General features: G+C 60.5%; 6 protein-coding genes across 6 annotated transcripts; 2 read left to right on the plus strand and 4 right to left on the minus strand.

Annotated features, from left to right (window-relative positions):
* Positions 1 to 1,872: 1,872 nt before the first annotated feature.
* EHS24_000084 (uncharacterized protein) lies at positions 1,873 to 2,133 on the minus strand (the record flags this gene model as incomplete). Its single annotated transcript, XM_028615924.1, has 2 exons — positions 1,873 to 1,952; positions 2,013 to 2,133. The coding sequence occupies 2 exons, from the start codon at positions 2,131 to 2,133 to the stop codon at positions 1,873 to 1,875; spliced, it is 201 nt and encodes a 66-aa protein (XP_028479781.1).
* A 1,188-nt stretch (positions 2,134 to 3,321) lies between these two features.
* Positions 3,322 to 5,394, minus strand: EHS24_000085 (uncharacterized protein; the record flags this gene model as incomplete). Its single annotated transcript, XM_028615925.1, has 6 exons — positions 3,322 to 3,399; positions 3,471 to 4,069; positions 4,191 to 4,567; positions 4,615 to 4,904; positions 4,980 to 5,249; positions 5,299 to 5,394. 6 exons carry the CDS (start codon positions 5,392 to 5,394, stop codon positions 3,322 to 3,324), a joined length of 1,710 nt encoding a protein of 569 aa, XP_028479782.1.
* A 601-nt stretch (positions 5,395 to 5,995) lies between these two features.
* EHS24_000086 (uncharacterized protein) lies at positions 5,996 to 8,962 on the minus strand (the record flags this gene model as incomplete). The annotated part of the gene is made up of 3 exons (XM_028615926.1): positions 5,996 to 8,323; positions 8,389 to 8,733; positions 8,864 to 8,962. 3 exons carry the CDS (start codon positions 8,960 to 8,962, stop codon positions 5,996 to 5,998), a joined length of 2,772 nt encoding a protein of 923 aa, XP_028479783.1.
* Positions 8,963 to 10,930: 1,968 nt separating this feature from the next.
* Positions 10,931 to 16,080, plus strand: EHS24_000087 (uncharacterized protein; the record flags this gene model as incomplete). The annotated part of the gene is made up of 7 exons (XM_028615927.1): positions 10,931 to 12,028; positions 12,068 to 12,691; positions 12,732 to 13,005; positions 13,047 to 14,668; positions 14,725 to 15,336; positions 15,384 to 15,905; positions 15,949 to 16,080. The coding sequence occupies 7 exons, from the start codon at positions 10,931 to 10,933 to the stop codon at positions 16,078 to 16,080; spliced, it is 4,884 nt and encodes a 1,627-aa protein (XP_028479784.1).
* Positions 16,081 to 16,168: 88 nt separating this feature from the next.
* HEM13 (Coproporphyrinogen-III oxidase) lies at positions 16,169 to 17,728 on the minus strand (the record flags this gene model as incomplete). Its single annotated transcript, XM_028615928.1, has 3 exons — positions 16,169 to 17,188; positions 17,357 to 17,604; positions 17,656 to 17,728. 3 exons carry the CDS (start codon positions 17,726 to 17,728, stop codon positions 16,169 to 16,171), a joined length of 1,341 nt encoding a protein of 446 aa, XP_028479785.1.
* Positions 17,729 to 18,254: 526 nt separating this feature from the next.
* EHS24_000089 (uncharacterized protein) lies at positions 18,255 to 20,564 on the plus strand (the record flags this gene model as incomplete). The annotated part of the gene is made up of 5 exons (XM_028615929.1): positions 18,255 to 18,948; positions 19,008 to 19,181; positions 19,232 to 19,776; positions 19,870 to 20,173; positions 20,281 to 20,564. The coding sequence occupies 5 exons, from the start codon at positions 18,255 to 18,257 to the stop codon at positions 20,562 to 20,564; spliced, it is 2,001 nt and encodes a 666-aa protein (XP_028479786.1).
* Positions 20,565 to 20,584: the final 20 nt, after the last annotated feature.

Below are 20,584 nucleotides of genomic sequence, written 5' to 3' on the forward strand. Positions count from 1 at the left end.
TGGTGTCTGCCTGTCAGCTGTCAGCTGTCAGAGTAATCGCGCCGCGATTGCTCCGTGCCACCTATACCGGTGTAGCTTGACCCGCCCCCACTGCTCGGTACCGTCGGACAAGCCGGGCTTCAGGTTCACGTGCGACTGATGAGCTTCCATCACCGACGATCGGACATATGCAACACCTGTTCGACCGAGAAGCTTCCAACGACCCATGACGGAGTGCCGCGTGCTGCAAGGTCTCTATCAGCTCATCTGTCCGCCACAGAGTGGCACGAGTGGCTCCATCGGGCCACACAAGCGGCGATCAAAAACGTCTAGGAAGAGATGGTGCAGGAAGCGATCGCTAGATTGAGAGGACAAATGCCAACCGCTGTAGGCTGTAGGTGCCACTTGGCACCGCGGACAGCAGTCCCCGCTCTGCATGGATGGTCTTCATTCCCCTCGGGGCCCGCCCGAGTCCGTCCTCCCCGTCCTCCCCTCGCTCACACGGCCGCCGCCTGTCAAACGTGATCGCAACGATTTCCGAATGCGCGGTCGTCGTTGGTCGCTAGCAGTTTCCAATCACATCGGGCCGATAGCCAGTGCCGCCGGCCTGGCCGCCCCCTCCTCCCTGACCTGTCCTGCCACTTCACTCCCCCCTGGCCAGCGAGAACAAAAGGGTGGTGTGGGGTGTGGTGGTGGTGGAGAAGGCGAGCGCCATGCACATCAGTGTTGATGCGAGTAGTCGGTTGCGTCGGTTGACCTCGTTTCCCTGGCTGTTTGCTGCTCGTCTTCCTCTGCCCCCTGCCCCACCCCCCCCTTGTGCGGCTATTTCGTGGCGTTGCACTTGCCGCAGAGTCCGCCTCTGGCATCTTGGGGTTGCTTGCCATTGCCGCACCCACTCCCTGTGTTCCTTGGCAGTGGGTGTGGAGACAAAGAGGTGGAACGCGGCGTCCCAGACCTCCCGGCCGGCGGCTAGAGCTGCTGTTGCGGGCAAATGGGTGAGTACCCTCCAAACGGTATGGCGGTGGGCCAGTACCCGCTCCTGCGGTGCTGCCTTTTGTCATCGGGCATCGGGCAAGGTGAGCCCTGTGGCCTGTGGGACCTGCTTGCAGCCGCTATCGTGGGCCGAACACCACCACAGGCCACAGGGCCTTGTCCAGGCATGCGGGGTGGCAAAGAGCACTAACGAGTGACGAGAGCAGCGTTCGGGGCGCACGTTGGTCGGCGCCTTGGTCAGCTCGAGAGCTGTGTTGAATCGAACGTGTGGTCGTGAGAAACATGCGTAAGAGGCGCGTTTGGGCACGCAAACGGGGACAGCAGTGTGTGGAATGGAAACTCGTGTGCCCGACGGGTGGTGCGTTGGTGGCCTGGTTGGGCCGGGGGGGGGCTTGGGCGCCTGCGGGCACACGTTCTCTCGGCGCTTGCGTGGACGCATGAAAATTCATACAACAAAAAAAAGTCATGAGGATATGCAAATATGATAGCGACGCGCGCTGCGCGTGCACGTGTGGGGGGGATTGCTGTTTCTTGCTTTGGTTGCGTTCGGTCGTTCTCTCGCGGCCTGGTCTCGCATGCGCGCGGCTCGGAGCTCGTCGCAAGCAGACGCGGTGTGCGGAGGCAATGGCGGTGTGTAGTGTATGCACAGAATGGAATTTGGTGGAGTGCCTAGAGATTCCGGTGTTGCTTTGTGTTGCTTTTGGCTGTTTGGGACAGATGACGTGACCCCCTACAGCCAAATCCGTTGTGGGTGGAGCTCGGGTGGCGAACGGCGTGGGGACAGGTGTGTGGGTGGTGGTGACAAAGGCCGTTCCCAAGGACATGGTACATATGTACAACAGTCGTGTGGTGGCGAGGACACTGTGCGATGGCCAGGTGGTGGGTGACGAGACGATGCGTCTAAGGGGAGCATCGCTGCAGGCAGTACCAGCACTTCCAGACCTTGTCGGCCATGTCGTCCTTCCAGGCGATGCACGGCACTGTCCTTGTCAGCGTGTGTGTCGCGTTTCGCGTCGTGACCGTCTGCAAGCTGCACTCACTGTCCTCGTTGCGTCCCAGGCGGTCGCCGTGGCAGAGCGAGTGGATGAGGTTGGACATGCGAGGGAGGTGGGCGCCCATGATGTTGAACGAGTGGTCCTCGATGGGGGATGGGGCAGGCATGTTGCAGACTGTGCCGTCTTACCGCGTGCCGCTTATATGAATGGCGAGATGGTTGCTGTGCGTGGATCCGTGCCGGTCCGATGGTGTGGGTTCACGCTTGTTGTTGACCTGAAATATCCGGAAATTGGAAACTGTCTTGGCCCGGGTGTTATCGCTGATTGTGATATTTCGATCACCTGCTCTTGCTTTTGGCTCCAACAGATGGGGGGCCGGTGGGTCGAGGTGCCTGTGCGAAGCGCGAATTGCTTTCGACAATGGGAAGTTTTAAGAGCGTCTTGTTGATGGAGAAAGCGCTGACTGATCGCACAGCGGAGGGGCCGCAGCGGAGAGGCCGGAGAGGAGGGGGGCTCGCTCGAACGGGGATATGGGGGGGGGGGGGACTGGGCGTGTTCACATTTCTTCACCAAGTGAGGCGCCGCTTTTTGTACCCGTACGGTCAGCAGTTCGGTGCGTGGTCGCCCGGCTCGGTCGCGCATGGTAGGAATGGCGCAACCGCCGGGGGTTGTCCTGTCGGCGAGATCATGCACCGAGCGATACCGACACGCCAACCGAAGCAGCGATTCCTGCCCGCCACGCGTGCGTTTGCCGGGCAGGCTATATGTTGCACACGGGGCGCCAGCACCACACGCGTCGTCACAGCAGCTTGGTGTCGAGGGTCTCCTCACACACAGCAGCTTGTCCAGTCAAATGTCCAGTTTGCCAAGCGTCGCTCAGCGCCTCCCCTGTGCTTCATTGCTCATTGTGTGCGTGTCAGTACACCGCCGCCGGCCAACGCTTTCCCCCGCCCGCCGCCCGCCGCCAGCCACCATCATCATCATCGTCGTCACCCCTGAACCCTACTGACCCCAATGCATCTGCGGCATCTGCGCGCGCTTTCACTCTTCTGTAAACCCGCTTCATCACACCCGGACCGGCGCCCGGCGCGACAGGCCCGGCACGCGGACACTTGGACAGGCCAGGCGCCTGACTAAACCAGAACCGCCGCAGCCAACGCCAGCTGTGTCGACGCGTACCTCCGGTACCGGCGTCCATCCGTCCGCTCGACTTTTTTTTGTCTTTCTTTTCGTCTTCTGGACGGCGACGCGTCCTCGGCCCTGCCGGCGGCCCCACGGGCACTCGCTGCTCCCTCCCTCTCAGCTTCGGGGCCTCGGCGCCGCACTCTGCCGAGAAATCTGTAACCCCCAACACTCAGTCCTCCTTGGACATGTACTTTATCCGCTCCTTCTGCTCCTCCTCGGTCGCGTACTTGAGAAGCGCTTCGCGAGGCTGTGTACGAGGTCAGCGACTGCCTGCCCGATTACATCCGAACACAATACCCCAATAATACCACTACTCACGTCTTCGAGACCAATGCGGTTGCCGCTCGCAAAGATTTCCTGCACAAGGCTCGCAGTGGCACTGGCACCGATGCGTCCGCCCTTGCCTGCTCCGGCGAGCGGCGCTGTGGGCTTGAACTTTTTGGCACGCTTCTCCTGCTGATGCAGGCTCTGGCCATACTTGACGTCGGCGAACATGGGCAGCGCATCGGGAGTGTACACGACCGTCTTGAGGTCGGCGGTGGTGTACGACACGTCCCTCGGGGTGGTGCGTGGCATCTTGGCGAGCGGGAGGAGGGCGCCGTGGATCGACGAGTGGGGCGAGTAGAGCACGTAGACGGCGCCGTTGGACAGCGAGGCAAAGATCTGGTTGATCCTCGAGTGCCACAGCACGCGCACGACGGACGCACCCTTTGCGATGGGGACGCGGCGCTGCACACTCAGGTCCTCGGCGCTCAGGAAGAGAATCTCGCCCACGGCCTCGGGATCCCGCGGGTCGACGGCCGTGCCCACCAGCACCCACTTGCCATCGGGCGAAAACGTAATGCCAGTCTCCGAGTAGCGGTTAGCGATACCCTTGGCCTCGGCGAGCGGCTGCCTGAGGTTCTTGACGTCCCACACTGTACGTGGCGTCAGCACAAAAGGGAAGAAGTAGAAGGAAAAGGAGCAATCTCGCTCTCGCTTAGGAACAGCCGGCCGGTGGGTACCGGTGAACCCCAACGGTTTGGTGTCTCAACTCACGCTTCACCGTCTCGTCCTGTCCACGCGACACGAGGCGGGTACCGTCGGGCGAAAAGGCCACACCGGTCGTCTCGGTGCCCTTTGCGTGTGCGCTCTCGTTGCTCTTATCCGGCCGAGCGAGGTTGGAGCTCGACCTCCAGATATGCAGTGCGCCATCGAGGCATGCGCCGGCAATCAACTTTCCGTCGGGGCTCCAAGCACACGCATTGACGTGTGTCCGGTTGCCCTTTTCCTTGGACCGGACGATGATGACGCTCTTCTGCTTGGAGCGGTTGGTCACGTCCCAGATCCGCAGCGTCGAGTCGTTGGCAGCCGTGAGGAAGAGTTTGTTGTCGGTCGGGTGCCAGGCGCCAGAGTTGATCTCGGCAGTGTGGCCCCTGCGAACCGTCAGCTGCGTCTCTCCTTCCGGCAGCTGTCGACTCACTTGGTGTTCTTCATATCACGCAGATACACGTCTCCCTTCATAAACTCAATCTCGTCGTCGCCCGCCCTGCTGAACACTTTCGGGTAAAACGTGCCGCTGATGGCGAGCAGGTGCTTGCCATCGGGACTGTAGCTGAGGTCGTGGATAAAGTACGTCCCGTTCGGCTCAAACGACTTGAACGGCCGCAACCGCGAGTCCATGCCGCCGAAATCCCACAGCTTGCAGTCATAGTCGTGCGAGCCAGTGGCGACGCGCGCGCCAGACGGTTCAACCGCGATCGCCGACACAGGCTGTGGAAGGTGTCAGCTCTCAGGCGCACACAGGCGAGCTGAGCATGGTACATCCACCACACGTTCTGTACCCACCTTGGTGTGGTCCTTGAGCACAATCTCATGCGTCACGGGCGTCCGGTCCTCCTCCTCGGCGTCCTCAAAGTCGCTAAAGTCGTCGTCGCTGGCGGCGGGATCGGCCTCGGCCTTGCGCTTGGGCGGCGCGGGGCCAACCTCCGAGTCCGAGTCATCAGCTGCGGCAGCAGCAGCAGCAGCAGCGGGCTGCGGCTTGGAAGGCCCCGCATCGGGCTGTTCTGGCGCAGTAGCAGTCTTGGGCACCTGGCGCGGCGCAGGGAGTGGCTTGCGCTGGGACGTTAGCTGTGTTCGTTAACGAGCTCGAGGCAGCTAAACTCACCTCGTCACGCTGAGTCTGCGCAAGCTTGGCGCCGAGGTTGTTGGGCGCCTTTTTGGTCTTCTTGCCAAAGCTCATGGGCAGGTCGAATCCCTCCATCGTTGTGTGATACCTGGTGGTCGAGGGGATTGGGTGAGGGATGAGGAATAGAGTGGGTGACGGTTGTGGGCGGCGAATCGAGATGAGTGTGCGTAAAACGAAAACAAGCCGATCCCACACCTGTAAATTAGGCCCCGTGGCGCTCATGTCCTGCCACCCGTCCGTCTGCAACTGCTCTGCAACTGCTCTCCCCCTCTGGGTGACTTCACAAACACATCATCACGTAGTATGAAACTGGAATGCTATGGACGTTTCGCGGGGCGTATGTTGCTGTAATGCTTGTTCCTCGCGCCGTATGAGGGAGAGAGATGCCGTGGAGAGAGGGGTGGAAGGAGGGGGGGAGGGGGAGGGGAGCCGCTGATGTCTACCTACGTCTGCCAACAATTGTATGGAAGGGTATAGATGCTAAAGTGCCTATTCTAGATAATGGTATTGCGGCAAGGGTAACGGGGCCGATGGGGGCGAAAGCAGGAAAAGTGATGCCAGTCAATAGGTAAAAAGGTTGAAAAAACGTGACTATCCTGTTCGTCCATCGGCGGCTTGAAACACGGACAAAAGTGAGACGACAATGGGACGTCTTGCGGTCGTTATGCTGGTTTGCTTAGACCTGGTAACGGTCCGCGAGACGCTGACGGATGGCGGGAGGGAAAGCAGCAACCTGCGCGTCCCAGCCGGCGCCGAGCTGCGTCTTGAACGCCTGGAGGATCTGGCGGAACATGACGTCGAGCTCGCGCGAGGGGTGCTGCCACTTGCAAACGGCGTTGCAGAACCACACAAACGAGTTCTCGAGACCACTGGGGTTGGCACCGATGAGCATGCAGAAGCCACGGAATGCCGAGTCCTTCTCGTCGTTGTCCTTGATCTCCCAGAGAGCAGTGCACCAGGCCTGGGCAAAGGTGCCCAGGTGAGGAGCAACACGGTTGGGGCACACAAGACCCAGACGACCAATGGTGACGGCCGCGTTCTCCGAGAGCGACTTGGGCGACTTAGTGTTGAGGAGGATGGGGATGAGACGCTTGATGAGGTCGTCGACGAAGGGCTCGATGGGTGTGGCATCCTCGCGGTACTGGATGGCAATCTCACCGGCAGCCCAGGCGGCGTTGTTACACACCGACACGCAGTCCGGAGCGGGCTCGGGGGTGATCTGGTCAATGATGGCAGGCATCAACTCGGGAACGTAGGGACGCAGGAGAGGGAAGCAGGTCATGGCCATGTCACCAAGAAGAGCGTGCGCAGACTGGCGAACGGGGGGCTCAAAGTGGTTGAGACACATGGCGATGAGCTGCAGGAGAGGGGGCTGCGTCTCGGCCATGAGCGAGGGCATCTGGTCGGCAAGACCCTGGGCGAGACCCGACAGGAGGTCAAGGGCGACAACAATAAACGTCCTGTCGGGCTCCTCAATGTTGTCGGGGTCGGCCGTGAAGGCGTCCCACTGCATCAGCGAAGTGTGGATAATGTTGATGCAGCGCTGGTAGATGGGCGCAGTGTACGGGGCAAAGGCCTTGCCAGCAGCAAGGGTAACCGACGACAGGCACTCGAGCAGAGGCACAAGGTCGGGGTCGGAGTCACCGAGCGACATCCACTTTTCGATAAGAGGAGGCATCAGAATCTCCATGTACTGGGGCTGGCCAAGCGCGCCCATCACCGAGTCGGCGAGGGTGCCCATGGCGTCGTACAGGATGAGAAGGTTCTTCTGCTGGTACTTGCTAAAGGCGTAGGTGAGGTTGCGAAGGATGGGCTCGAGGAAGGGAACAAGCTCGCCGCCGGCCTCCTCCTCAAGGGTAGCAAAGGCACTGCAGCCAGCCTCCTGGACACGCTTGTTCGAGTCGAGGACCATCTGGAGGAGACCCTCCATGGTGGGGATGAAGAACATGGTCTTGTCCTGCTCCGAGATGGCGACAACCCAGCTCGAGTAGCGGCCAAGAGTCCAGCAGGTGATCGAACGAACGAGAGCCTTCTTGTCCTTGAGGGCGGTGATGAGCCAGGGGACAAGCTGGGGAAGGTGAGGCTCGAGACCCTCAATGCAGCCCTCGGCAATGGCACCAAGAGCGAGGATACCCGACTCGCGGAAACGCCAGTCCTCGTGGAAGAGACGCTCCTTGAGGTAAGGGAGCAGGATCTCGAGGAGGTCGTTGGCAAACGAGACGGCCATGACGTCGAGAGCGGCAGCCGAGCACTTGCGAATGTTCCACTCGGCAGCGCCGTCCTCGTCATCATCGTCATCGTCATAGTCGTCCTCGTCGTCGTCCTCCTCCTCGAGGGCACGCTCGGCAGCCTCACGCGAACGGCCAGCGTTGCCAGACGACGAAGGGTCGTTGGTCTCATGAGCACCGTGAGCCTTGCCGCCGTAGGTACGGGGCTTGATGTCGGTCTCCTTGTCGGGGACAGCCTCGTCCTCCTCGTCATTGTCAAGGTAGAGCAGGTCCACCTCCGAGTAGATCATACCCTGAAGAAGAAGAGGCGCAATCTTGTCGAGGTAAGGACGGAGCTGGTCCTTGAGGGCAGGGTCCTCGGCAAAAGTGAGCCAGAACTCGCAAGCCTCAAGGGCAACGGTCTCGTCGGCGTCGGCAGTGCAGTAGGCAATGTAGTCGACGACGTTCTTCATCTCGGGAACGAGCTTGTCGGGGCGGCTGCCGAGGATAAGGCCAAGGGCGGCGCAGACGGTGCGACGAATGTCGGGCGAAGGGTCGGCGGCACGGGCAAAGAGCGCCTGGAGGTAGGCGTCGATGTTGGCCATGACAGACGGGATACGGAGTGCCGAGAGGGACTGCAGGGTCTCGAGCGCGTAGATGCGGACCTTGGAGTCCTGGTGGCCAGTAAACGTGATAAACTGGGGGACCAGGTGGTCGAGGAGCTTGGCGTTTCCGACGGTAATGTCAAGACGCTGAGGGCAGTCCTCGGCAAGCTTCTGGAAGGTGTTGAAAACACCCTGCGAGACGTTAGCCTATTTGGACTCTGGATCGCACACCGTCAAAGCCAAGCGATGACACCCACCTCGACGAGGTTTTCGTCCTGCGACTGCATGCCCTTGGTGAGGGCATCGAGAGCCTCGGGCCAGGCGCCAGTCTCCTCGTTGTAGAGAATGGACATGACGACGGTGCCGGCGGTGTGACGGATCATCGGTTCTGGCTCGGCGAGACCTTGCAGGACCGTGCTCTTCACATATGCCATGGCACGAGCATCGGCGTCAGTGGCCGCAGGTCCAGTGCGCGTGATCAGCGAATTCTTGAGCAGCAGACCGGCGACGGCACGGTGCGAGCCCGCCTCCTGTGCGCAAAAGACCAGAATGTGGGAGAGGTATGCGAGAAAGTCGGGAATGAAGCGGAGCTCATCGAGGCGCTGTTTGATTCAAAAGGTGGCCGGCCGCAACAAAGGGAGAAGGGTGCGAAAAAAGCAGGCGCCATGGTTTAGCTACTAATCGCTCACGACACATCGCCACCCATCAAGCCTCCCTCGTCCTTTTACGCACCTTGGTCACCGCCTTTTGGACGGTCGAGTCTGGGCTCGAAGAGTCACGCAACATGCCGAGCACCTCGGCGAGGCCCTCGGGGGCCGGCTGCCAAGTCATGGCGAGAGTGGTGGCGGAGTGCGCGGGGGGAGGCGCGGTGCGGGGAAGTGGGAGGGGGGAGAGGGGGAGGGTGCGAGTCGAGCGAAAGCCGCGACGTCGAGGCCAGGACTGGCTGCGTTTTTTTGGGTGTTGTTGGGGATGGGTGTTGTGCGCTGCTTGACCGCGTCTGCAAGGACACGGGACGCCTTGAGTGTGTGGTGGGGGGTGGGTGTTGGAGTGTAGAAACCGGCAGCTGAGAGATGTCGACCTTGTGGGATGGCAGCCAGAGATGTTTCTGAAGCGGCTCCGCGTTGTCATTCTGCACCCGCGCGCGCACAGAGAGGCAGCGAGTGCCAGCCAGCCAGCCGCCAGCCAGCCAGCCAGCCCAGCCCGGCGCCCACCATATCGCGGCGCTCTCTCTGGGTGGTACTTTTGGATTTTGATGCCGCGTCCATCCACCACCAGGGGGCGGCGCGCGGGGGGTTGTAGAATGGTACCATTTGTGGCACCCACCGCTCCGAGAGGCCCCTAGGCCAAGCGACAACGTGGCGTGGCGTTCGCTTATGCACAGCACACCGCGTTCCATTACAGAGTGAGGGCTCCAAAACGTATATGCATTCTATCTCGTCTGTAGATGTGTTCCCGTGTGGCGTGAAATGTGGGTCGATATGCATATGCCAGCGAGATGTGCCCGCACACGAGGTACAGCTTCGCCCACCCCCGCGCGTCCGGGGCATTTTTAGCCTTGTGCGGCGGGCGTGGGCCCAAATCCTCAACCGGCCTATCCGGCTGTGGTCGTCGTCGTGTGCAAAATACTTTGGTACCGCCAAAGCACACCGACGCGCTATGAACCGTCAGTTTAGGTTTATGGATGTTGCCGGTTCGAGCGCAGACGGAGAGACACGCGCCCTGCCATGCCTGCCATGGCACGCACTTACAGACCCGTCTCGGGTTATCGGCAGAGTGGCAGTTTTGGCTCAAAACTGTATGGGTCCTCACTCGGCGGGTCCCGACATGGCCCGTGCGCATGCAGTTGTCGACCAATGTGAGTAGAGCAACCCATGGTATGCTGCTGAGACGTTATCCGGGGGGGCGGGGTTCATCATCGAGTCTCTATCTTGCACGCGTCTCGGCTGCCATCGGCGGCGGATGGGTGGGCATGCGTAAGGCCTTTGCACAGCGCTGAGGAACGGAGCCCGATGACGGTACGACGGTCAGTCATGACCTTGTCATTGCTGGTCACTAGCAGGTTTATATTGTTCAGGCTTGGCTAGTGATTTGTATAGCTTGCTCTCAAAGTCCTAGTGTCAAAGGGGTTTCCACAGACGTCCCACATGCTATGCGAGACGCCCGGCCGGCTCTTGTGTTCGCGTTCAGACCGCTCTATTTCGACAGCGGGTTTAGTTGTCGCATGCTTCACTTGCTTACCCACCAAGGGTCCACGACCATGCCTGTCTTTCTGCCTCGCCTCATAACGTAAAAGCTGCTCAGTAGCAACTGTTCGTAGGGTTATTGACTGCGATGCCACTGTCGTTCATGCCATGTGTGGCGGACGACGATCTGCGTGGACTGCACATATACAGCGACTTTTCGTCTCTCACATATATGATGCATCTGCGCCATGAAACCGGTCTACATCGCCTAAATGTGCAGGCATGTTCACCAGATCACTACTGCACCACTATACAGAGCTGGCTGTGATGCATGTCTGCGTACCTGCGTGTCTTCATGGCTCGCAATGCTGCTGGCTCACCATCGTAGTACCTCACTCAACGGTCCCAACCAACGGAAGTAAATCTATATAACGCCGGGAGAGGTCCATTTTGCCTCCGCCTCCAATGACCCCGTTGCCACAACCAGATAGCCCCGCGAAATTGCTTCCGTCGACCCCCCCCCCGCCCCGGCGACGCGCCTCTCTTTGGTGGACTGAGACGTAAACAAAGATCTCAACAACAGGACTCAACCACAACATCCACCCCCCCCGCAACCATGCCGCCTAGACGATCCACTAGGGCGGCCAGTGGCACCACAAAGGCTGCAGTACCCACATCCACCCGCTCAACGCGTACAAGCACCCGCGTGTCCCTTGTCCCATCCCCACAGGCCTCAGACGCAGAGTCGGATGGCTTTCCGGGAGACAGCAGTGACGACGAGGTGATGAAGCGTCCGACAAGGAAGGCTCCTGTCAAGGCCGCTGCAAAGCCACCATCTAGGGCCAAGGCAGCACCACCACCACCATCCTCGCGCCGTAGCACCAAGACCGTCGCCACACCCTCCCCCGAGCCCGAGCAGCACGACGGGTCCGACTCTGAGTCTGAAGAGGACCTGCCCATCAAGGCCCCCACAAGCCGCGGCAAGGTTCCGGCTAAGCCCGCTCCTGTGTCAAGGAAGAAGGTGGTCCAGTCCGAGTCTGAATCGTCAGAGGAAGATCTGGAGGACTTTGTCACTGCTCCCTCGAGGCTATCCACCTCTGCCGCGCCTTCGACTACCACTTTCCACTCCCTTCCAACCCCGCCACCCGACTCGGCTGCCGACTCGGATTCTGAGCCCGATGACCTGCTCGCTGCTCCCACTCCGAAAGCTGCCGCTGCTGGTGCGGACGATCCTCAGACTCCCCAGGCCCGCGATGCTGAGGATGGCGACGACGGCGCCGCCTCGGACAGTGGCCGTACCGTCCGTGGTGGTGGATCCCCGACTCCAGGCTCGTCCCCCGACATCCCTGCCCACGTTCTCCCACCCAAGACACCCAGCGCCCGTGGTGGTCCCATTCCCATTGTTGCGACACCCGCTGCCCCACTCCCCTCCGGTCCCAAGCCCCGTCTCACCATCCACAAACTTGTGCTCGTCAACTTCAAGTCGTATGCCGGTCGCCAGGAGATTGGTCCCTTTCACAAGTCATTCTCCGCCATTGTCGGTCCTAATGGCAGTGGCAAGAGTAACACCATCGATGCGCTTCTCTTCGTGTTTGGTTACCGTGCCAGCAAGATGCGTCAGGGAAAGCTCTCGGAGCTTATCCACAACTCTGCCGGCAAGGAGGGCCTCGAGAGCTGCTCGGTTGAGGTGTGGTTCCGCGAGATTGTGGACCAGGTGAGCTTATAATCCTCTATGCTGTAGCTGACATTTTAGCCCGGTGTGGACAACTTCCTGCTCGTTCCCAACTCGCAGCTGGTCGTCACGCGTACGGCGTTCCGCAACAACTCGTCCAAGTACACCATCAACGACCGTTCGTCCTCGTTCACCGAGGTGACTACCCTCCTCAAGGCCAAGGGTATCGACCTCGACCATAACCGCTTCCTCATTCTTCAGGGTGAGGTCGAGTCCATTGCCCTCATGAAGGCCAAGGCTCAGAACGAGCACGAGGACGGCCTCCTGGAATACCTAGAGGACATTATCGGCACGACCAAGTACAAGGAGCCGATCGAGCAGGCCAACCTCGAGGTCGAGCAGCTTAACGAGGACCGCGGCGAGAAGATGAACCGTCTCCGCGTGGTCGAGCGCGAGAAGGCCTCGCTCGAGGACAAGAAGCGCGAGGCCGAGTCGTTCCTCCGCGACACCAACGACCTCACTCGCAAAAAGTCGCTGCTCTGGCAGTTCCACATGCACACCCTCCACAACAACATTGAGATCACCACCAAGGCTGTCGACTCGCTTACTGCCCAGCTCACATCAGAGCAGGAGCGTAACGCCCACCACCTTGCCGAGATCGAGGACCTGCAAAAGGGCTACGACGAGAAGCTTGCTGCATTTGATGTAAGTTGACATTGCTCAGGCGGTCTGCTAACAATTACAGGAAGTGAAGCGTCTCACAGACGCGCTTGTCAAGGACGCCAAGAAGATTGAGAAGGAAGAGGTCGGTCTCCAGGAGAAGAAGAAGCATCTCTCAACCAAGGCGAAGAAGTTCAAGAAGTCTATCGCCGACGATGGCCACACTCGTTCCGAGGCTCTTGCCACCGTGGACAACTGCTCGTCGGCCATCGAGACCAACCGCACCAAGGTCACGGACCTGGAGCGCAAGCTCGAGGCTGAGGAGGCAGAGCTCGAGGAGGTCCGCGACAGTCTCAAAGGTGGGTCTGGATGGCGTCAAGTCGAGGCTAACCCATTTCAGACAAGACCGACGAGTTCACCACTCAGATCGAGGCCAAGCAACGCGAGCTCGAGCCCTGGACGGCCAAGATCAGCGAGAAGCAGTCGGCCATTGATGTTGCCCAGTCGGAACGTGACCTTCTTGCTCAAAAGGCCACCACTGCCCAGGAGGCGCTCGACGAGGCCAAGGCTGGCCTGCAGGCTGTTCGCGACGGCAGCCAGTCCAAACAGGAAGAGTACCAGTCACTCAAGAAGGAAACCGTCAAGGCCAAGAAGCAGCTCGCCGAGGCCGAGGCCAAACTCCAGTCCATGGCGCCCCAGTCGGACGAGCTCCGCTCCAAGGTGTCCGTCTCACGCCAAAAGGTCGACGAGGCCAAGGCGTCGCTCGCCGCAGACAAGTCTGAGAATGCCGTTCTCGCCAGTCTCAACAAGCTCAAGGCCCAGGGTCGTATCAAGGGCTTCCACGGCCGTCTTGGTGACCTCGGTGTCATTGACGACAAGTACGATGTCGCTGTCACCACGGCGTGCGGTTCGCTCAACAACCTCGTCGTAGACACGGTCGAGCAGGGTCAGGCGTGCATCGAGCACCTCCGCAAGGGCAACGTCGGACGTGCCTCGTTCATGGTTCTCCAGAAGCTGCCTGCTCGTGACCTCTCGCCCATCAACACGCCCGAGGGTGTCCCGCGTCTCTTTGACCTCATCAAGCCCAAGGACCCTCGCTTCGCGCCGGCCTTTTTCAAGGGTGTCTTCAACACGCTCGTTGCCGAGGACCTCCAACAGGCCCAGCGCATTGGTTACGGCAAGAAGCGCTGGCGTGTCGTTACCCTTGACGGCAAGCTCATCGACCCATCGGGTACCATGTCCGGTGGTGGTGCGCGTGTCTCCCGCGGCGGCATGAGCTCCAAGTTCAAGGCCGACAAGGTCGCCCCCGAGGTTGTGGCCCGCTACGAAAAGGAGTGTGCGAGCGCCGAGGAGGCCCTTGCTTCGTTCCAGACCGACAAGCGCGCGTCCGAGCAAGAGGTCTCGCAGCTTCGCAAGCGTATCCCCGAAATCGAGATCGAGATGGAGAAGATTGAGCTCGATGTCCAGACTGGCGCCAAGCGCATTGCCGAGGCCGAGAAGCGTCTCATCGAGCTCCAGGGCCAGAGCAAGCCCGACGCTGCCGACGAGAAACGTATCAAGACCCTTGACTCTGAGGTTGCCGCTCTTACCAAGGACGCCAACAAGCTCCGCGAAAAGTCTGGTGTCATCAGCGAGCAGATCAAGGAGCTCCAGAACAAGATTCTCGAAGTCGGTGGTGTCAAGCTGCGTGCCATCCAGTCCAAGTTTACCACCACCAAGGGTCTGCTGGACCTTGCCAACGAGGCCATCACAAAGGCCGAAGTGGGCCACGCCAAGGCTCAGCGCGACGCCGAGAAGATGGACAAGAACATTGCCGACAACACGTCCAAGATGGATGAGGTGGCCGGCGAGCTCGAGGTCGTCGACGGCGACCTGCAGGCGTGTACTGCCGACCTTTCCGTTATCCGCGAAAAGGTCCAAGAGGCCCAAGACGCCAGTACCGACGTGCAAGAGGCGCTCCAGCAGAGCAAGGCAGACCTCGACGAGGCGTCCACAGACATCAACGCTTTCCGCAAGCTCGAGGTGAGTTATGGCGCTCCGTTCTGGCAGGCTTGGTAACTGACTCTTTCTTCTCTCAGATGGACATCAAGCAGAAGATTGAGGACAATGCCCGTGTGCAAAAGGACAGCAAGGACAAGTACAAGCACTGGGCCAAGCGCCATGCCGAACTCGAGCTCGTCTACATTGACGAGGAGGACGAGGACGAGGAGGTGCGCGACAAGCCCGAGGAGGCTGAGGAGGCCGAGGATGCCACCAAGGATGCCGAGGACGAAGGTAGCGAGGACGATGCTACCAAGGACACGGACATTTCTGAAGGCGAAGGATCCGACGCCGAAGCTTCCGCTTCCCCGACCCCTTCGCCCAAGAAGAAGGCCAAGCAGCCGCGCAACGACAGCCTCGAGCTGGTCGAGTACAGCCCCGACGAGCTGCGTGCTGTCGACAAGGACATTCTCAATGGCGAGATCACTGCGCTGGAAGAGGAGATTGCCAAGGCCAAGCCCAACCTCAACGTTCTCAATGAGTACCGCCGTCGTGAGGCCGAGTTCCTCGACCGCGCTCGCGACATGGAGACCGTCACGAGCCAACGTGACACTGCCAAGCAGCGCTACGACGACCTCCGCAAGGTCCGCCTTGACGAGTTTATGGCTGGCTTCTCGGCCATCAGTGCAAAGCTCAAGGAGATGTACCAGGTAAGTCGGCTGTGATGATCGCCAGCCTGTAAGCTGACATGTTTCAGATGATCACCATGGGCGGTAATGCCGAGATTGAGCTGGTCGACACCATGGACCCCTTCTCTGAGGGTGTGGTGCTCTCCATCATGCCTCCCAAGAAGAGCTGGCGTCCCATTGCCAACCTTTCGGGTGGTGAGAAGACGCTCGCGTCGCTTGCCCTGGTGTTTGCCCTGCACGTCTTCAAGCCCACGCCGCTCTACTTTATGGACGAGATTGACGCCGCTCTCGACTTTAAGAACGTGTCCATTGTCGCCAACTATATCCAGTCCAAGACGCAGGCCGCACAGTTTATTGTCATTTCGCTCCGAAACGACATGTTCGAGCTCGCCCACCGCCTGGTGGGAATCTACAAGACGTCCAACTGCACCAAGAGTGTGGCGATCGACAACAAGGATCTCCGCACCCAGGCTGTCGTCCGCAGGCCGCAACCGCGAGCCACAGACGTGCCGCCCACACCGGGACCTGGCGGTGGTGGTAGTGGAGTGCCCTCAACACCAGCCCAGCTCGTGCCGACTACGCCTGGGACGGTGCGTTCATCCCGGGTCGTTGCGTGAGCTGTGCCCCACTTAGTTGAGAGACTCTGCCCTTGCCCTGTCCGTCGCCCTCTTTGGACCTTTAGCATTTGTTGGCCCTTTTAGTCTTGTTGTACACCAGTATGATACCGTTTTCTTTTGGTTATATGCAGAGATCGCAGAGATGTGATGCATTATGCCCCAGCAGTCCGTTTTAAAAAAATCTACTACTACCACCACCGTTCTACTGCTGTACTACTGTGTTTGGCAAGTCGCTTTTACTTCTTCTTGTCGCCAGTGATATCCGAGGCCCACTCCCTGGGGTTCTTGAGGACGTTCTGGAGCTCCTCCTCACGGGTACCCGAGCCCTCACGACCCAGGGGGGTCATGTACTCCCACCTCGCCACCTCGGGGAGGGACATGAGGATGCTCTCGACACGCGCGCCAGGAATGTTGAGGCCAAACTTGGTGCCGCGGTCGTAGAGAAGGTTGAACTCGACGTAGCGGCCACGACGGACCAGCTGCCAGCGCCGCTCCTCCTCGGTGTACGGCTGGCGCATGCGCTTGGCCACGATGGGGATGTACGCCGGCAGGAAGGCCGACGAGGCCGACTTGACAAAGTCAAAGATCTGGTCGCGGGACGGGGCGCGCGCGGCGTGGATGGCCGACGAGGTGGTCAGGTCGTCAAAGAAGATGCCGCCAATACCGCGCGTCTCGCCGCGGTGCGGAATGGCAAAGTACTTGTCGCACCACTCCTTGTATGCCGGGTAGTAGGCCTCGTCGTGCTGGTCGCACGCCGTCTTGAGCGTGTCGTGGAACAGGACGGCGTCCTCGGGGTACAGGTAGTTGGGGGTGAGGTCGGTGCCGCCGCCAAACCACCACGCGATGGGGTTGCCCTTCTTGTCGCACAGCTCAAAGTAGCGGTAGTTGAGGTGGACGGTCGGGGCGTGCGGGGAGCGCGGGTGGATGACAATCGACAGACCCGTGGCAAAGTACGGCAGGGGCTCGTCCGACACCTCGATGCTGTCGTGGTCGGCCTTCATCTGGAGCTGGGCGCCCTTGGGGAGCTTGCCCTCGACAATCGACACGTTTACGCCAGCCTTCTCAAACACACGTCCACCGGCCAGCACACAGCTGGAACCCTCACCGCCCGACGGGCGGATCCAGTGGTCACGCAGAAAGGTGGCAGGTGCATGCTCGCCGTCTGGGGGCGCAGCTGTCTCCAGCTCCTCGAGGCTCTTGCAGATATGCTCCTGCAAGTTGGACACCCACGCGGCCATGCGGATGCGCATTGGGTTCTGGAGAGCACACGTCAGCAATGCTATTCTTGACAGTCGCTTTCACAGTCGAGACACACGGAGCATCAGAACGCCGCCAAAGAGGCTAATGCCCCCGTCGCTGCTGGTGCTGTTGTGCGGAGTGACACCACAGCTGCCGCCGTCGTCTTCTTCAGTTTCGCTACGAACCTTGGGGTCGTCCTTTTCCAGCGCGTGGACCGGCTCCCAGGTCCTGCCGTTGGTCTCAATAAAGTCGACGTTGGGCACACCGTCGCACCTGGCCGCAGCACTGGGGCGGTTGAAGAAGCCCGAGCCCATCGAGACGACAAAGCCAGCAACGAAACCGCCAACCGCGAGGCTGGAGTAGAGGGCCCGGTTGGACGACGCCGACGAGGAAGGACCACCACCGGCGCCGCTGGTCGAGTACGCGCGTGCAGCTGCAAAGGTGACGTCAGTAAAACGTATAGCAGAAACCACTGTATGCTTACATGGAGGCACGCGACGGGCCTTGAGCGCCTGTGCTGCCGGACGGCAGCAGCGCATTGATTGACGAAGAGACATTTGTGTTGTGTAATGGACGATGTGGAAAAGGAAAGGAAAAGGAGGTTTGAGTTTGTTGGAATTACCGCACCGGCTACTGGTTCTCTGTATCGACGCAGATCTCCCGAAACACGGTCTATATAGCGAGCGCACACTCTTCTCGGATCTAGCCGGTCGGATGTGTTCGCACTGCGTCGAGTATGGATCCTATGGAGTGGACGGGGGAGAACAATAAAGGCTGGGTGCAAAGGGTGGGTCGACCTCGTGAGCCCATGCTGCCCGGCGTCCGCACACGCACAGCGCGCGCGCACATGGCCGCACCCGCTGCAGACAATAGAGCTTTGAGATCCTAATGGACTTTCAAATAGGAATCCAGAATACCAAATACTGGGGGCGATTTGCGGAGACCCCACACCGACTCTGCTTTGTTTCAATCCACCCTCTGCCGGCAGGCGTCAGCCATGGAAAAGTCATGGGCCATGTGCGAGGTCTCTTTGTTTGGCTACTCACCCTCCCTCACGCAACCCCCACACCACACAAGAAAACAATGTCCTACGTCGTGGCTGCGGCCCGCGTGCTCGCCCGCGCGGCGGCGATCCAGGTCGAAGAAGCCGCAGCCGCCGCGGGACCCGTGGCCATGCAACGAGCTCGACACGTCTACCACTCGTCGGCTCAGATCGAGCAGGACCAGGAGCTGGAGCATTATCCGCAACCATGGCCCTCGGCGCCGGCACCGGCACCAGCCGGACACAGTGAAGCAGTCCGGTCGCCTCGGAGCACGTCTGCGGCAGCGGCTCAGCCACCGCTTGCTCCTCCCCCGGCACAGACCATTCCACGAGCGTCGCACCCATCTACTGCCTCCCGACCGACTCCGAGTGCGAGTTCGAGTGCCAACAATGAGGCGACTGCGACTCGGGGTACCGAGCAGCCTACTGCACCGGCTCCGGCAGTGACGCTGGGTGCGACAACGGCCAAGCCGGCCGTGGTCATGCGACTGGAGAGGAAAGAGTTGGACTTGACACCACCACCACCACCACCAGCCTCGACCTCCACCACGGTGAATGAGCCAACGGTGGTTGTGCAGACAATTCCGGAGCTCGAGGCAGAAGTCGAGGCAGAAGTCGAGGCAGAGGTCGAGTCCCGCCTGCCTGCCATTAACCAGGATCCAGACGACGCTCCCGTCGCCCTGCGTTCATCTACCGTCCCCGCCTCTCGTCTCGGCCGTCTGTTCCACTATGGCTGTAAGTACTTTACGTGGTGTCCGCTACCGCGCGCAGGCGACCGTGTAGCTGACTCGCAGCGCTCGCGGCTTCTCTTGGTATTGGCGCTGCAACGGAGTCTATCCGCCGTACGGCAGGTGGCGGCGGCGAGGGCAGCGTGTTCATGAGTGACGCCAATGTCCGTCGTCTCGTAGCGACCTTGGGCCGTATGCGCGGTGCGGCGCTCAAGCTGGGCCAGTTTATGAGTATCCAGGGTGAGTGTTTAGCTAACCATCTCGTAAGACTGTCATCTAACAGTTCTCAGACAACACCATCTTGCCCCCCGAGATTGAGCGTGTGCTGCACCAGGTCCAGGCCCACGCCAACTACATGCCCGACTGGCAAATGGAGAAGGCGATGAAGGCCGAGCTCGGTGCCGACTGGGAGAGCCTGTTTGGCGAGTTTGACCGTGTCCCCATCGCCTCGGCGTCCATCGGCCAAGTCCACCGCGCAACCCTGCCAGACGGCACGCCCGTCGCTGTCAAGATCCAGTTCCCGGGCGTGGCCGGCTCGATCAACTCGGACCTCGCCAACCTGTCCATTTTGCTGCGCGGATCGGCCGTCCTGCCCAAGGGCCTGTACCTCCAAAACACCATTGCGGTGATGCGCCGCGAACTGGAGGACGAGTGTGACTACATTCGCGAGGGCGCCGCAGGGAAGCGGTTCCACGGGCTGCTCAAGGACGACCCGGTCTTCCAGGTGCCCGACGTCGTGGGCGAGGCAAGCACGGGCAAGGTCCTCACCACCGAGTGGATGAGTGGCCGGCCATTGAGCAAGATGAAGGGCATGAGCCAGGAGACGCGTGACCTCGTGAGTGTGTCCTGGACCTTGGGTACCCTATGTTGTGACGAACCCAGAACACAAACCAGCTACACAGGGCATACAAACTGACAGGTCCCCCAGATCGGCACCAACATCATGCGCCTGTGCCTCCGTGAACTCTTCGAGTTCCGGTTCATGCAGACCGACCCCAACTGGGCCAACTTTATGTTCGACGCGAACACCGGCAAGATCCAGCTGATCGACTTTGGCGCGTCCAGGGCGTACACCAAGGAGTTTATGGACGGGTGGTACCGCCTGCTGTCGGCCGCGCTCTCGGGCGACCGCGCAGTCATGAAGACCGAGTCGGAAAGCCTGGGCTATTTGACAGGCGAGGAGGGCGACCTGATGGTGAACGCGCACATTGACTCGATGGTGGCGCTGGCCAGTGAGTACCTGCCCAATCTTCTGCGGCTAGCTTCACCTCTTCTCGTTGGACACCGAAGCCAGCTCGCTTTTTTTACTCGTGGTGGTGCTGACACGCGTTCCTCACAGACCCCTTCCGGTACGAGGGTCAATACCCGTTTGCGACGCAGACCATCACCGACGACGTCCGCGCGCTCATCCCCATCATGCTCGAACACCGCCTGACCCCGCCGCCGTCCCCGACATACAGCCTGAACCGCAAGCTCTCGGGCGCCTTCCTCATGTGTGCCAAGCTCGGCGCCAATGTCGACTGCAAGGCGCTCTGGGAGGAGGTCGTGGGCAAATATGTCGAGGGCCCCGTGGAGGGCGAGGAGGAGGAGCAGGCCGTGCTCATGGCTGAGGCTCATGCTTAGAAGAAGATAGACGATGCACT

Source organism: Apiotrichum porosum, assembly GCF_003942205.1.
Source record: "Apiotrichum porosum strain DSM 27194 chromosome Unknown scaffold_1, whole genome shotgun sequence".
NCBI lineage: Eukaryota > Fungi > Basidiomycota > Tremellomycetes > Trichosporonales > Trichosporonaceae > Apiotrichum > Apiotrichum porosum.